A 14,918-nucleotide genomic window follows, 5' to 3' on the forward strand; every position below is an offset into this window, starting at 1 on the left:
TGCCCGTTGGCGCCGCCCCCTGTCTCGGAGGCCCGCGGCCGGCCCTGCTTGTTGTCGGCGCCGGGCCCCGACCGTCCCGGCCGCCGGCCGCCCTCGCCTCTGCCGGTGAACTTCTTCTGGATGTTGCCCATGGCGCACGGCTCCCTGGCGCCCGCCTGCTCCGCCGCCTCTGTGGGGAAGTGGATGCGGGAAGTGAGGGTTTGCATCATCGGGAGAGACTACGCCGAGCCCGCGGGGGAGCCCGGCGCAGAGGCGCGGTTTCGCCGAGGAAGCCCGGCGGGCGCCGCCCCCGCGGGCGGAGTCCTGAGGGTTCAAGTCCTGCGGGGTTCCCAGCCTTTCTCACAGCGGCCGCGCGGGTCCCGGTGCCCCGCACCCCGGTGGCTTCCCGAGGACACGCTTCCAGGGCTAGGGACCGAAGCCAACTCCGTATATATCAGTCTTTACACGCTGAAGGGATTCTCACGTGGAAACTGGCATTTCAAAAATCATTTCCTGGAGCTCTCTCTACCTCTTCATCAAATCATACCTTTCTTGCGTTACTAGATAGCGCTAGTAAAACTTGGGATTTTGGTACAATTTAGCAAAACTGTAAAATTTTCACTTAAAATTGAACCTGTCCTTTTCTTTCCTTTTAATTACAATTTATGGATGAATGAATGACTAAAATACATGAAGTAAACAAGAAGTCACAAGAACTTGATGAATATAATGATTGGATGCCAAATGAGTGTGATTTTTCCATATTAAACAAGACTAGGATTAATAATTTGATAGAAAGGTAAAGTCTAAGTCATTCTTAAGTCTTAAAAATTAATGTCGCTAAGAAGTTTACATAAAATTAGCATCTATTTTTTTAAAACTTAACTCACATTCTAACTATGAGTCAGAACCGACTCGTAACTGATAGCAGACCCTTCAGTGGTTTTCAGAGGTGATAAATCCCACTGGAGGAATGTGCCTATCTTTATCCCACGGAGCGCTGGTGGATTCAAACCTCTTACCTGTATGTTGGCAGAGGAAATCCTTATGGACCAGGACACTAGATCTTTAAGCCTAAGGTGATCCTTAACACATTCTAACATTTTTGTTTCAACATTTATTCAAATTTAAAAACCCCTGTGATCTTGATGGAGATATTTCCGGTATTAACTAAATTTTTTTTTCAACATGAAAATGATGTATAAATATTGTTAATGGGTATCTTAATATTTAAAAGAAAGCAATAAATCACGTCAGTATAGCTCTCGGACCCTCGCTCCAACATGACGAAGAAAAGGAGAAACAACGGTCGTGCCAAAAAGGGCCGCGGCCATGTGCAGCCTATTCGCTGCACGAATTGCGCCCGGTGCGTGCCCAAAGACAAGGCAATTAAGAAGTTCGTAATCCGAAATATGGTAGAGGCAGCTGCTGTCAGGGACATTTCCGAAGCGAGTGTTTTCGACGCCTATGTGCTTCCAAAGCTCTATGTGAAACTGCACTACTGTGTGAGTTGTGCCATTCACAGCAAGGTGGTGAGGAACCGTTCTCGTGAAGCCCGAAAGGACTGGACACCTCCACCTAGATTTAGACCTGCAGGTGCTGCCCCACGACCACCACCAAAGCCCATGTAAGGATTTGATTCCCTAAAAGGCTGAAGAAAAAACTCGTCTGAAAATAAAATGGAAATTACACTTAAAAAAAAATCATGTCAATATACTGTGAAAATGCACTTAAGTAGAAAGCCTGCCAAACCTTCTCTGTTAACCTATTTTTATTTAATCTTGTTTCTCATGCATCTATTTTCCTTCTGTTTCCTAATTGGTTAAGAGCCAGAATTTGAAGCACAAAGACAGAGGGAAACAGAAAACTACATTATCTAAATGAAAATCAGTAAATGATTACCTTTAGGACAAACTGTACAATCTAAAAAACACCCAAAACCATCCAACCCCCTATTAACAGTTTTCTATGAGGCAAAATTGGCTCTATGAAATATCTAATCTGAATTACCAACTCTTAGAGATTGTTGTATCTTATAATTTTTATCATATAAAAGTAAATAATCCCTGTTTTCTGGGTAGAATTCTTAAGAATAAAATTGCTTAGGTATATGTTAAAAGAGGATTTTAACGTGTAAATTACTGAGTTATTATTGCAGGATCACTGTGCTGAAAGACTGGGCCCATTTATATACCCATTAGGGCTTATTACAGCATTATTCATAACAGTAGGGAGCTCCGGGGGCTTTGTGGTAAGGAATAGAAAGATATTCGATTCAAATCCACCAGCTTCTCTGCAGAAGAAGGATGAACAATCTCCTCCTGCTAATGGAAACTCATTGGAGGGTCAGTTGTTAAAGGTTGATTCTGACTCAGTGGTACCCAACAACAACAATAACATTAATAATAGCCAAAAAATGCAAACAACATACCAACTGTAGGCTAACTGTAAAACACTGTAAAACCATACAATGAGATTAAAAAAAAAATGGAATTTTAATGCACGCTGTAACATGAATGAACCTTGAAAATATCGTGTTGAATGAAGTCACAAATGGACAAATACTCTGTACTCCCACTTACATGAAATAGGTTAAGTGTGTACAAGACCATTGTGTTTGTGTGGTTACCAAGGGTCTGGGGTTTGAATGAAGCATTTGGTTTAGGATCACTGAGTTCCTGTCGTTTTTGTCAAGCGCTGCTGAACTGAAACCAACTCATACCTTACCTTCTAGTGTAATAGTTGTAGAGGGCCTTCAGAGGCTGTAAATTGTACTGGAAGGGATTATCCCTCCCCCCACAGCTGATGGGTTCAAACCAGGTGCCTTTGAGTTGGCAGCCAACTCCCTACTCACAAAGCAATTAGAACTCCCCCTTAGTGTCTGCTAGTGGTGGTAAACTAATTTTGAAAAGGATGCCACAAGAAAAAAAGATGAATTTTTTTTCTTTCAATGTTAAAAATCTGTCTCAGAGTAAAAATGTTCATAGTGTTGCTATGAGTCATGCTCGGCTTGAAGGCAACTAACAACAATGACAAAAATGAAAAAGAGCTCCAACTCTCAGGCAACATAAAAGTTCAAAGGCAAATGAGAACTAGGGGGGAATGGCAGGAGTTGGTAATCTTTGTTATTGTTGTATGTACTGTAACAACCACCGGAGCCGACTCATAGCTGACCCTCTAGCATATTTTCAGAGGCACTAAATTGCATGGGAGAAGATTGCCTATCCTTCTCCTACAGAGCATCTTGTGGATCTGCTGGCAAGTGTATGTAACACGTACAATAAGTTTTTCTTTTATGCTGTCTTATTAACATTAAGTTAGAACCAATTCATAACTGACCTTCCAGCAGATTTTCAGAAGCTATCTCACTGGTGATGACTGCTCATCTTTCTGCTGAGGAGGAGATTTGATCTGTCTGGCTCTGGGTAATGAGTTGAGCTGCCAGCAGATAGTTTTTTGAGATGTGTTGTTTTTCTTCCAACTTGGCCAATATGATGGCATGGGAAAAAATGGAATGTAATATTCCTTCTATTTTTCATTATATATTCTCTTTACAAATGTCTTAATTGTATTAAGTTCTTCATCTTTTTCTTTGTTTCTTCATCTTTTTCTTATCTTAAACAAACTCTTCATATTACAAAGAGAGCTCTGGTGGCTTAGAAGTAAGGAATTGTGCTGCCAGCCCAAAGGCACACAGTTTGGATCCACAAGATGCTCTGTAGGAGAAGGATAGGCAATCTTCTCCCATGCAATTTAGTGCCTCTGAAAATATGCTAGAGGGTCAGCTATGAGTCGGCTCCGGTGGTTGTTACAGTACATACAACAATAACAAAGATTACCAACTCCTGCCATTCCCCCCTAGTTCTCATTTGCCTTTGAATTTTATGTTGCCTGAGAGTTGGAGCTCTTTTCATTTTTGTCATTGTTGTTAATTGCCTTCAAGTCAAACATGACTCATAGCAACACTATGAACAAAAGGCCTGAAGACCCTCTACAACTATCAAAGCTGTTATCAAAGTTCATAGAGTTTCCACAGGCATGTTATTTAGGAAGTGGATGCCACTCCTGCTTCCAAAGCTGTCATAGTATGTTATTGTTGTTATGTGCCATTGAGTTGCCTGTGATGTTGTGTACAGCATCTCTGAACCCTTCCCTATCCTGAGCCAGTCTCACTCATTCTGACACACCAACACCCATTACCCCAGTTACTGGATCAATCCATCTCATCCAGGGTTTCCCTCTCCTAAGCTGTCCGACCACACTTCCGAGCATGATTTCCTTCTCCAAGGACTGATTTCTCCTGGCCATGTGCCCAAAGTAAGTAAGACGGAGCTTCAAAATCCTAGCCTCCAAGGAGAGGCTTAATGAACTAAATAGGTCTTTTATTTCTCCAAAGTTTATTAATCAGAATCTCCTTTGTAAGAAGAAATAAAAGACAAGGCAGAGAAGTGTTTGTCCTCCGTGATTCACCCTCATTTAAAGCAAAGACCAAATTTCCTTCCCTTATACAATCGAAATCTTTCACCTGAAATTTTCTTCATTAGTTTGTCTTTTAAGTCTTAGGAATCCCCATCCTACCTAACCATATCAATTTTTAAAAAAACCTAACCAATACTGTGCTGTTCAATCAATTTCAACTCCTTGTGACCCTCCTTCAGGTTTCTGATGCCATAGCCTTAATGGCATTAGACTACCTCATCAGCTTCCTATGGAGCAGTTGCTGGATTTGAACCACTGACCCCTCACACATAATCCACTCTTTCATCAGGACTCCTTACAAATTCTAGGACAAAATATTTATATTTTATTCTTCTGTGAATAGCTTTAGTTTTCTTACATTTCATTTTTAAATAGAGAAAAATAATGATAGCACTATCTTATTTCCTACTGAGTCTCACAGACTCAGTAAGAAGATAATTTCCATTGTTTGGAATACATGCCAAAGTCTCTGATGGCTACTTTATCTGATGATAAAGGCTACTTCTAAGTAGAAATAGATGAAGAGCTTCTAAGGAAAGGCACCAATCAGGTGATATAATAAGCCAAACAAATAATAAGGTTGGCACAGGATAGAGCAGGATTCAGAGCTGTTGTACACAGGGTCGCTATGAGTATCAAGTGACTCTATGGCACATAACAACAACAAAAGAATACACAGGGATTTTTAAATGTTAATCCATAGGCTAGAATGAAGAAAGCCTATCAATTATCTCAGTACCTGAGACAGAGTAGGTGTGGGTGGTTGTTGTGCCCTTAAGTACAACTCAAAGCAACCCTATAAATAACAGATCTGAACCCTGTCCTATCTTGTGCAATCCTTATCATCTTTGACATACTTGAGCCCACTGCCATAGTCACTGTGCCAATTTCTCTCTTTGAGAGTCATCCTCTCTTTCTCTGACCCTCCAAGCATGATGTCCCTTTCCAAAGAATCACCTCTCTGAGCAATATGCCCAAAGTATGTGAGACAAAGCTTCACCATCTTTGCCTCCAAGAAGCATTATGGCTGCATTTTCTCAAAGACATATCTGTTCTTTAGGCTGTCCATAGGATATTCGGTCCTCTCCTCTAACACCACACTCCAAGGCATCATTTCTTCTTTTGTAATCCTTATTCAGATGCATAGGTACACAATAATTGTGAGTCATTATATCCTTGGAGAGGGACATTATGCTTGGGAGGGTGGAGGGACAGTGCAGGAGGGGAAGACCATCGATGAGATGGATTGACTCAGTAACTGGAGTTATGGAGTAGGTGTGTTCAAGACAATAAGGTTGGCTCAGGATAGAGAAGAGTTTAGAGCTGTTGAACATAGGGTCGCTATGAGTCGCAAGCAACTCGACAGCACATAACGACAACAACAACAATATTTCTTTTAGAGGAGGATCTTTTGGATTCTGAAATAGTTAGTCTCACCTTTAACTAAGTTACTTGCTCCTCAACATAGCCTTAGCTCCTGAGGAAGAGTTCTTAGTGCAAAATCAGTAAATACAAAATTTATATCATATTTAACAGTGTAACCTAGTGATGTTCAACCTGGTGGACAACAACATGGTACCCATTAATCAAAGGTAGAATTTATAGTCACACAGATTTAGGGTTGCAGCTCATCTATAGGACTTAGAACTTGAGCTAACTGCAGCCTTCAGTTGGACTGAGGCTCAATGTCAAGAAGACAAAGATTCTCACCACTGGACCAATTGGCAGCATCAGGATAGATGGTGAAGAGATTGAGATTGCTAACAACTTTAGTTTGCTTGGCTCCATGGTCAACACTCTTGGCACCAGCAGCCAGGAAATTAAAAGACTTATTGCAATGGGAAAGTCTGCTGTTAGGGACCTCTCCGGGGTACTGAAGAGCAATGGTGTCACTCTGGAGACTAAAGTGTGTCTGATATAGGCCATGGTCTTCGCAATCACTTGTTATGCATCGGAGAGTTGGACAATGACTAGGGAGGATAGAAGGAGAATGGATGCCTTTGAGCTGTGGTGCTGGAGAAGAATATTGAATATGCCATGGACTGCTAGGGAAACAAACAGATTCATCCTAGAGAGCGTTAAAGCAGGTTGCTCCTTAGAGGCAAGGATTCTGGGGCTTCATCTGACATACTTTGGACATGTTGTAAGGAGAGACAGGTCCTTGGAGAGGGACATCATGCTTGGTAGAGTAGGGGGGACAGCGCAGGAGGGGAAGACCCTCTGTGAGGTGGATTGATTCAGTGACTGGGGTAATCGGGATGGGTGTGTCAGAGGCAGTGTGATTGGCAGAGTATAGAGCAGGGTTTAGGGCTGCTATGAGTCACAAGCGACTCGACGACACATAACAACAACTGAAGGTTTCTAGGTCTCTATTACCTAACATAAAAGTGTGGATAGCTGTAGCATCTTTGAGGATTAAATAAAATAACCTATGTTTTTCCATAGTTCTTAAAATATGCTTATCATTTTTTTTTAAAAAAAAGTGATGATAAGGCCTTTTGCCTTGTCTCTCCCGAAAAAACACAACTACAAATCTGGAATATAATTCATGGAGTAGCTACATGAAAAAATTAGGAGCAAATGGTACTAAGCACGTTAGAAAGAGAGACCAGAAATTGAACTACCACCAAACTAGTGAGGAATTTCTCATTTCTTTTTTTCCAGGATCATCTGGCTGGACTTAAAAGGCAATCCAAAACCTAGAACTGAGCATCAGGTGCAGACAGGAAAAGTGTACAGAGGAGTTATCTATCTATTACTTGTCCACAAGGACAAAGCAGATCCCTATGGGAGAGAGAATGAGGGTAAATCCCCTGGTATTTTTGTTCCACTGTCTATGCAACCTCACAGCAGCTGCAGCAGCCACCAAGTTGTCACGGTCAGACACCTCTCTGGCAGTTTGAATCGACTGGTGGCTCCTTGGGAGAAAGATGGATTATCTCTTTCCATGCAATTTACAGCCTCAGAAACCAAATGAAGGCTGCCTATGAGTTGGTTCCAACATAAAGGCAATGAATTGAGTTGAGCTGAGTCAAGCCAGTAAGTAGAAATTTTCCCTCAGAGTGGGCATAACTATCCATGTTTTATACTACGAAGAACTTTTATCTAGTCTAGATTTTTTTTTAAGAAAAAAGTCTTTCAGGAGCTCTGGTGGCCTAGTGGTGAGAAGCTGTGCTGCAATCCCAAAGGTCCACAGTTCAAATGCACCAGCTTCTCTGTGGGGAAAAGATGGGCAGTCTCTCCCATGCCATGATTAACTGCCTTTGAAAACCCACTGGAGGGTCAATTCTGACTTGATGACAAAAATTAGTATTTCAAAAGTGATATTATACTTGCATCTTGTGTATATTTTTAAAATCTAATATTTTGAAAAGCATAAATAACAACTTTCCAACAATGCATTAATTTTTAGCAGAGAGATGGTACTAACCACATCCATTTTAGCCAATTTATTAACAAAAATAATCATCTAAGAGAAATATTTATGATTAACTTGTAAATGATTAGTGTCACATAGACACAACCATTTATATTAAAGGTGATAATCAGGCATTAAAGTGAGCACTAGGAAGAGTTGTTCATAGAGTCGCTTTGAGTCTTAGTCAATTCAACAGCACGTGACAAGAACAATGAGGAAGAAGTATCATGTGAAAAAGAAAGCAGCTAAGGTATGCTCCAAAGACATTAATAGAAGAATGAACCCAAATTCTAGGCACATTGAACAGTAAAACTAGGAAAAGTTTGGTAATTAAGAATATCTGTAGAAACAAAAATGAAGCCAATGCATCATATAAAAAGACGGATTGGGGCATAACAAGAATAGAAAATCTGTCTTACTTGCATCTCCATTGCCTTCTTCCAGCTTTCTTCCACTGTCCCTTCTGTCTTCATCATCAGAGTTTTCCACTTCCTGGATAAGCATCCTTTTCCCTTTGGTTTGTGTCTTAGACGTAGGTTTGGCATTTTTCAGCTCTCCTTCAACCTCTAACAAGTTTTTCTGTAATGTAATCATCATGATATTAAACAAAATGTTTTCCTTTAGTAAAATAAGAACTGTTACTTTTAGCAGAAGTACAGAAAAAACAACCTCAGTGCTACCAGATTTTAATTTTATGTGCTCCATTGTAATGGGGGGTGGGGAAGTACAGCAAGAATATAAAAGGAAGAAAAGCAAACAAAGTTGAATACCAACACTGTCCAACTGTCACACGTACCATAAAGGTACAGTGTTCACAACAATGAAAGAACAGAGTCAGACTAAGGAAATGGAACAGAATACAGAAAGAGACTGACACATGTCCAGTTAAATCTTTGAAAAAAAGAAAAAAACAAGCAATTCTATAAAGAATCTTCTTCCACAAATGTTACTGAAACAACTAGACATCCATTTGAAAAAAAAGTTGAAAATAGATACAGATCTTATACTTTCACAAAAACTAACTAAAAATATAGACTTACATGTAAAACACTATAGCTTGTAGGTCTCAAAACTGTAAAACTTCTAGAAAATAATACAGGCGCTCAAGATAAGCTGAGGTTCGGTAATGACTATACATATAACACCAAAATATGCAGGATAAAAATGGATAAATCAGCTTTTCCCAAAATGAAAAACTTTCTGCAAAAGGCACTTTTAGGAGAATGAAAAGAACAAGTCACAGACTAGAATGCATTGTTTGCAAAACACACATCTGATAAAGAATTTATATAAAAATACACAAAGAACTTTTAAAGCAAAGATAAGAAAAGAAACAACTCAATTAAAAAATTAGTAAAAGACCCGAACAAATAACTTCATCAAATATACAGACAATAAGTAAGCAGACAAAAAGATAATTGATAGCACAATGTCGCTTGGGAATTGCAAATTAAAACAACAATGAGATACCATTGCACACACATTAGAGTAGCATATATCTAGAACGTTTACAATAGCAAATGCTGGCAACATCTGAAATAACAGGAACTCTCATTCATTCCTGATGGAAATATAAAATGGACAGCCACTTTGTAAGACAATGTTGTAGTTTCTCACGAAGTAAAGAAAATCTTACCATCTAACCCAATAATTATGTTCCTTAGTAATTATCCAAGTGAGGTAAAAATTATGCCCACTTAATAACCTGACCAGAAATATTTACAGCACCTTTATTCACCACTGTCAAGAATTGAAGGCAATAAAAAAGATGTCCATCAACAGGTGATCTAAATAGATTTTTTATTCATGATTTTAAAAAAACAACTATCAAGCCATGAAAAAACATGGAGGAAGCTTAAAAGCACACTGCTAAATGAAAAAGGAGTCTGGTGGCCTAGTGGTAAGAAGCTGCACTGCAATCCCAAAGGCCAAGGGTTTGAATCCACCAGTTGTTTTGCAGAAGCATGGGCAATCTCCTCCTGTGTTTTATAGCCTCTAAAAACCAGCAGGAGAGTCAGCTATGAATCGCTTCTAACTCAACGACACACAACAACAATACAAACTACAGACTTTAGTTCATAATATTGGTCAATACTGTTTCTGCAATTATTTTAAAAATGTATCGTACCAATGCAAAACCTTAATAATGAGAAACCTGGAGTTTGGGTGTGGGGGAAGACAGGTGGAAATTTTCTGCTAAACTTACCAGTAAACTTATAACTGCTTTTGTACACCAATGTTCATACCAGCACCAATCACCACTGAAAGAACATGGAAACAGCACAAACGTCCAATAACAATCGAATGGATTGAGAAATTATGGTATAGTAACACGATGGAATACTACGCATCATGCAGGAGCAATGATTCTGTAAATCACTACCTAACTTGGGAGGGACTGGAGAGCATTATGCTGAGTGAACTAACTCAGTCCCATAAGGACAAACACTGTTGTATAAGGCTTTTGTTGTAGAACGTGTATGAGGATCCAAGAGGGGAAGGGTAGGAGCAGAAGAGTGAGGATGGGTAGGGGTTGGGTGGTGGCTAATCACAGGGTTGCACAATTTGATGAGTGTAAAAAACAATGTATACAAACTTTTTAAGTAAACTACTATAAAATAAAAATTTTATTTAAAAGGCTATATTTTTACTATTAATTCATAGTAATTAATTCTGTATAATAAAATATATATGAATGAATACATTAAACACAATGTAAATGAAACATTGTATTAAACACAATGTACATGAATGAAACACAATGTATATGAATTATTGTATGCAAACCAATAAAAAAGACTTAAATAAAAAAATTAAAAATTTAAAAAACTCTTATAATTGCTCTATAAAGTTAAATCTATCAGCAAACTAATATCTAAACAAAATATTACTTTAAGCAGTAAAATTAAGATAATTTTTTTCACTTTAAAATGTTTCCTAGGGATATTGTTACATGTGTAACAATGAATGAATGAAAATCTAACTTTTCTGTAAACTTTCATTAAAACTCTCATTTGGGGCAATAAAAACCCCCAAAAAGACTATCACTGCATACATATAAAAATAATATTGCTACATTAGCTTTTTCATTTAAAAACCATTTTTATTAAAGGAAATAATATAGGAAAAAGATGTGCTTTAAAACCAGGTCCTAAGCTTATTCCACTGATATGCTGACTTGACAAATATAGCTGATACTCTAGCGATATTAATTGTTGAGTAAGGGAGATGGAGAGAAGAAGCAGAGAGAGGGTAAGAGGGAAGTGGAGGTGTGGCTCAGTAGAGAGATTGTTCAAAATGGTTTTCCCAGACATTGACTTTGACTTTCTCACCACATGACTGGGTTGTTGTTGGTGGGGTGGAACTATGTTAATAATGTGAATAAGGTAAATAATATATTACTGGTGTGAATATGCAAATAAAGTGTATAGACTACTTAGAAGGAGATAGGTCAGTTTTGCCACCCTATCATCCTTGGAGAGGCCCATCATACTTGGAAAAGGGGCAAAAGAAAGGAAGACCCTCACCAGAGTGAATTGATGTGGTGACTGCAGCAACGGGTTTGAGTATGTCAGAGATTGTGACGAGGGTACAGGATAGGTCAGCATTCAGGTCTGCTGTTCATAGGGTTGCTATGAGTCATCCTCAACTCGACAGCCCCTAACAACAACAATATCACATCTAAATTGAGCAGGCTGAGAGGCAGAGAATAAGAATTTCACTGCCAATAAGAAACAAGAAAGAAGTGGAGGGTGCATCTTGCCCTTTGGGGCCAATGATTCCTGTGCAAGACACACTGAGACCAGGGGCAGCAGCAGAGGTGATGGAGAACCAGAGATCAATGTGAGACACAGTTGAAGTAGCACTGTCACCCACCGAGACAGAGTTAAAGGCCTTCACCCAGGCTTACCAGAGGGCTAGGGGGAAGAATAACCAGCAAGACTAAAAGAGCTATGTAACACTGCCTAAAGCCCTGAAGCTGTAGGAAGAGGACCTGTGAGTATGCCTGAGAAGCTGTCCTAGTGAACAATTGCATCCTATTTCCAGCCTTAGTTATAACCTATTGAACATCCCTAATAAGCTGCATAATCCTTAGTATTGTCTGTGAGTCTGTGTAGCCTTTGCAAAGGGTGGGATCAGGGAAAGCCCCAGCAGGGCATGGTTGATGTTAGAACTGATAGGAGGTGTGGGAGTGTGGGGCATATCTGATCTCATAGGAATTGGTTTTGTACTGTGGTGGAGGGGAGTTCTTCCCCCTTGTGAATTTATTGGGGGTTCAGATGCTGCCATCCTTGAGAGAGAGGATATAGGGGAAAGGAGAAGAAAAGGAGGAAGTGGGGTGAGCAGGAGAAGCTGTGGGAGTAGGGAGAAGGAAGAAGGAAAGATAGAGAAAGAACCCAACAGGTATCTTTGTAAATGTAACAACTAGTAATTGTTGAAAGACTATTGTCCATGTTGTTGTTGTTGTTGTTCGAGTGGTTTGTTCATGGAGTTTCCAGAGGCAAGCCATTTTGGAAGAGGATGCCACTCCTGCTTCCAAATACTATTGTCCATAGTCTTTCATATTTATGAATATGATTGGGAGCAGATAGTCTGGACTCTATCCTGGACAATCTGTTCAAGGATGTTTTTACATAAAACAGTTTCAGAAAATTGAGATAGTCTCTCCCTTTACAGAGGGTGGATTTCTTTGTTCTCCAATAAAAGAAAGATAAAGTCTTTCTTTAGAGCAGAGGTTGGACAGGTTTGTTGTACAGCCCACTCTGAAAGATGGGGTGCCCTAAAGCTTGAGGGTCCTAAGCTGTGACACATAATGACAGAATATGCAGCATCTATTTGGGCCACTCTGTGTCACCTCTGTGGGATGAGGCAGCAAGGGACACTGACGAAACATGAAGCTTTTCTGTTTGTGATGCTGTGCATACAAAGGTCGTGTCTCTAACCCATATCTTTTACCAGACTAGCTAGGTAATTTGTAAATAGGGTAACATTCAGATACTTACAGTTCTTAACACATGTAAATTTTAATACATAACTCCCTAAGTATCTAACTTAATCGGCTCAGTCAATAATAACTTCTGCCAACAGTCCCATGCCTACCATGTGAGCCAATGTTACAAAGAGAAACACTATGGTATGGTTACAGAGCTCAGACCTAATCTAAACTTCCATACCACTCTACATAATAAATCAAGATTAGCCCAGAGAATAGTATTGCCCACAACTGACTACTGTAAAGGAAAAAAATTATTTGTCCTTGGATATAGGTTTATGGGGTTTGACCATTTTTAACAGTCTATTTCCTTCCACTTAAATTAGAAACCAATATTTTGAGAGTCTAGTTGTTGCCCAATTTCCAATAAAATTTATTCAGTAATCAGTAACTCTTACATAAATTCAACATAAATACAGAAGCAACAAACTATAGTAAAGGTGAGAAATTACTTCCTGTACTTACTTTAGCCAAATCATTATCAGGTTCCACCTCTAGTACTTTCCTCAAATCTTCCACAGCTTCCTGAAGCTTGTTTTGATTTTTGTATGTGGTGGCACGGCGCAGAAGAGCTGGAAATGAGACAAAAGTTACATTTTTTTAAAGATATGGAATTATGGTTCTAATTTCTTTTGCAAGTCGAAGAATACAGGCAGCACAGAACAGCTCAGGATATTATTATCTAACAGATTCGCAAGCAACTCAATGGCACATAACAATAACAGTGTAGAAAATGATACAGAAGATAAAAGAAGACAAAACCATTGCCTCCAACAATTCCCCCTTTGGCAGCATCAAGCCATGCCAGTTGCCCCACGGACTGAGAAAGTCATAGCTCAGTTTATATGAACTCCTTCAGAAGTACTGCATTGTGTTGCAGTATTGGAAAGCATTTCACTACTGGCATTATTTTGTTGTTTCTCCACTTTGTGAAATTTTAGAAAATCCTTTATTTAGTATGCTTCTCATTAGTGTCTAACTCAGAATATGGACCATGTTTGCAAAATCTATACAGCAAACTCTGAAATCATTAAAGCAAGGACTTGTGAAAGAAATCTAATGTTTAAGTAAGATTGGTTTAGAAATTCAAAATTTCAATAATTGGCTTCAGTTTTGTCTTTGTTTGATTCAAGGAATACTTTGGTAATTATTTAATATAAAAATGAATGCCTTTAAGAGTTTGATGAGACAATGTAATCTATTACATTAATCAATGTTTTAAAATAAAGTATATGAGGATGATTGAAAGAAAACAAATAATTTGTAAAGTTTCACTCAAATAAAATACTAAAGAGGAAAAAAACTAATGTTATTCTAGTCCAACCATTATCCATTATTATATAATAAGGGAATCTCCTCTGTTAAGTGATTATCGGGAAAAGAATTAGGGTTGACAGTTCTGAAAAGTGAGAATTCATCAGATATGTATGATTTTTTACTTCCGTATTTATTTAGTATCTCCAAATATTAAAAAATATTCAAGATTCTTACACCAATTATCTCAAATGAGACTATGCAAAGTAATTAAATGAAAAAACATGCACACCCATGTTTATTACTGCTTTGTTCACGATAGCAAGGAGCTGGAAACAACCTAAAAGCCCATCAACAAATGAATAGATAGAGAAGCTATCGTATAGTCACACAATGGAATACTACGTTGCATTGAAAAACAAGGAACTCATGCAATATTATTCAAAATGGGTGACCCTGGAGGACATTAAGCTGAGTGAAATATCTCAGTCACAAAGGGGCAAACACTGCATAGTGCCACTGTTGTAAAATGGGACTGACATTGGGGTTGGGGGGAGACTGAGAAAGATGGGATAAATAACATATACTGTATCTAAACAGATGAGGGAGAAAACTGTTTAAAAGGGGTACGTGATTAAGTATTATTGTCATGACAGGAGTCCAGAACGAAGGCTGAATAGCGGAGTGGACCTGGGGGGAGGGATTATATAACAATGAAAGAATTTTTCTTTTACTTTTCAAAAAGAAGAGTGTACTGGGGGAGGGGTGGGCAGGGAGAAAAGTGCAACAATGAAT

The 14,918-nt window shown here is 39.0% G+C and overlaps 1 protein-coding gene across 1 annotated transcript in view; it reads right to left on the minus strand.

The window, feature by feature from the left end:
• SPAG1 (sperm associated antigen 1) overlaps nucleotides 1-14,918 on the minus strand; it is an 89,301-nt gene that overhangs the window by 26,421 nt on the left and 47,962 nt on the right. Inside the window, exons 8-10 of the mRNA XM_006900011.1 lie at nucleotides 13,335-13,441; nucleotides 8,296-8,455; nucleotides 4-169 (exon numbers count right to left, since the gene is read on the minus strand). Of these exons, the coding sequence (XP_006900073.1) occupies nucleotides 4-169; nucleotides 8,296-8,455; nucleotides 13,335-13,441 (433 nt within the window). The remainder of the gene's footprint in view (nucleotides 1-3; nucleotides 170-8,295; nucleotides 8,456-13,334; nucleotides 13,442-14,918) is intronic.

Source organism: Elephantulus edwardii, unplaced genomic scaffold (assembly GCF_000299155.1).
Source record: "Elephantulus edwardii isolate Elephantulus edwardi_28Jun2011 unplaced genomic scaffold, EleEdw1.0 scaffold00270, whole genome shotgun sequence".
Classification (NCBI taxonomy): domain Eukaryota; kingdom Metazoa; phylum Chordata; class Mammalia; order Macroscelidea; family Macroscelididae; genus Elephantulus; species Elephantulus edwardii.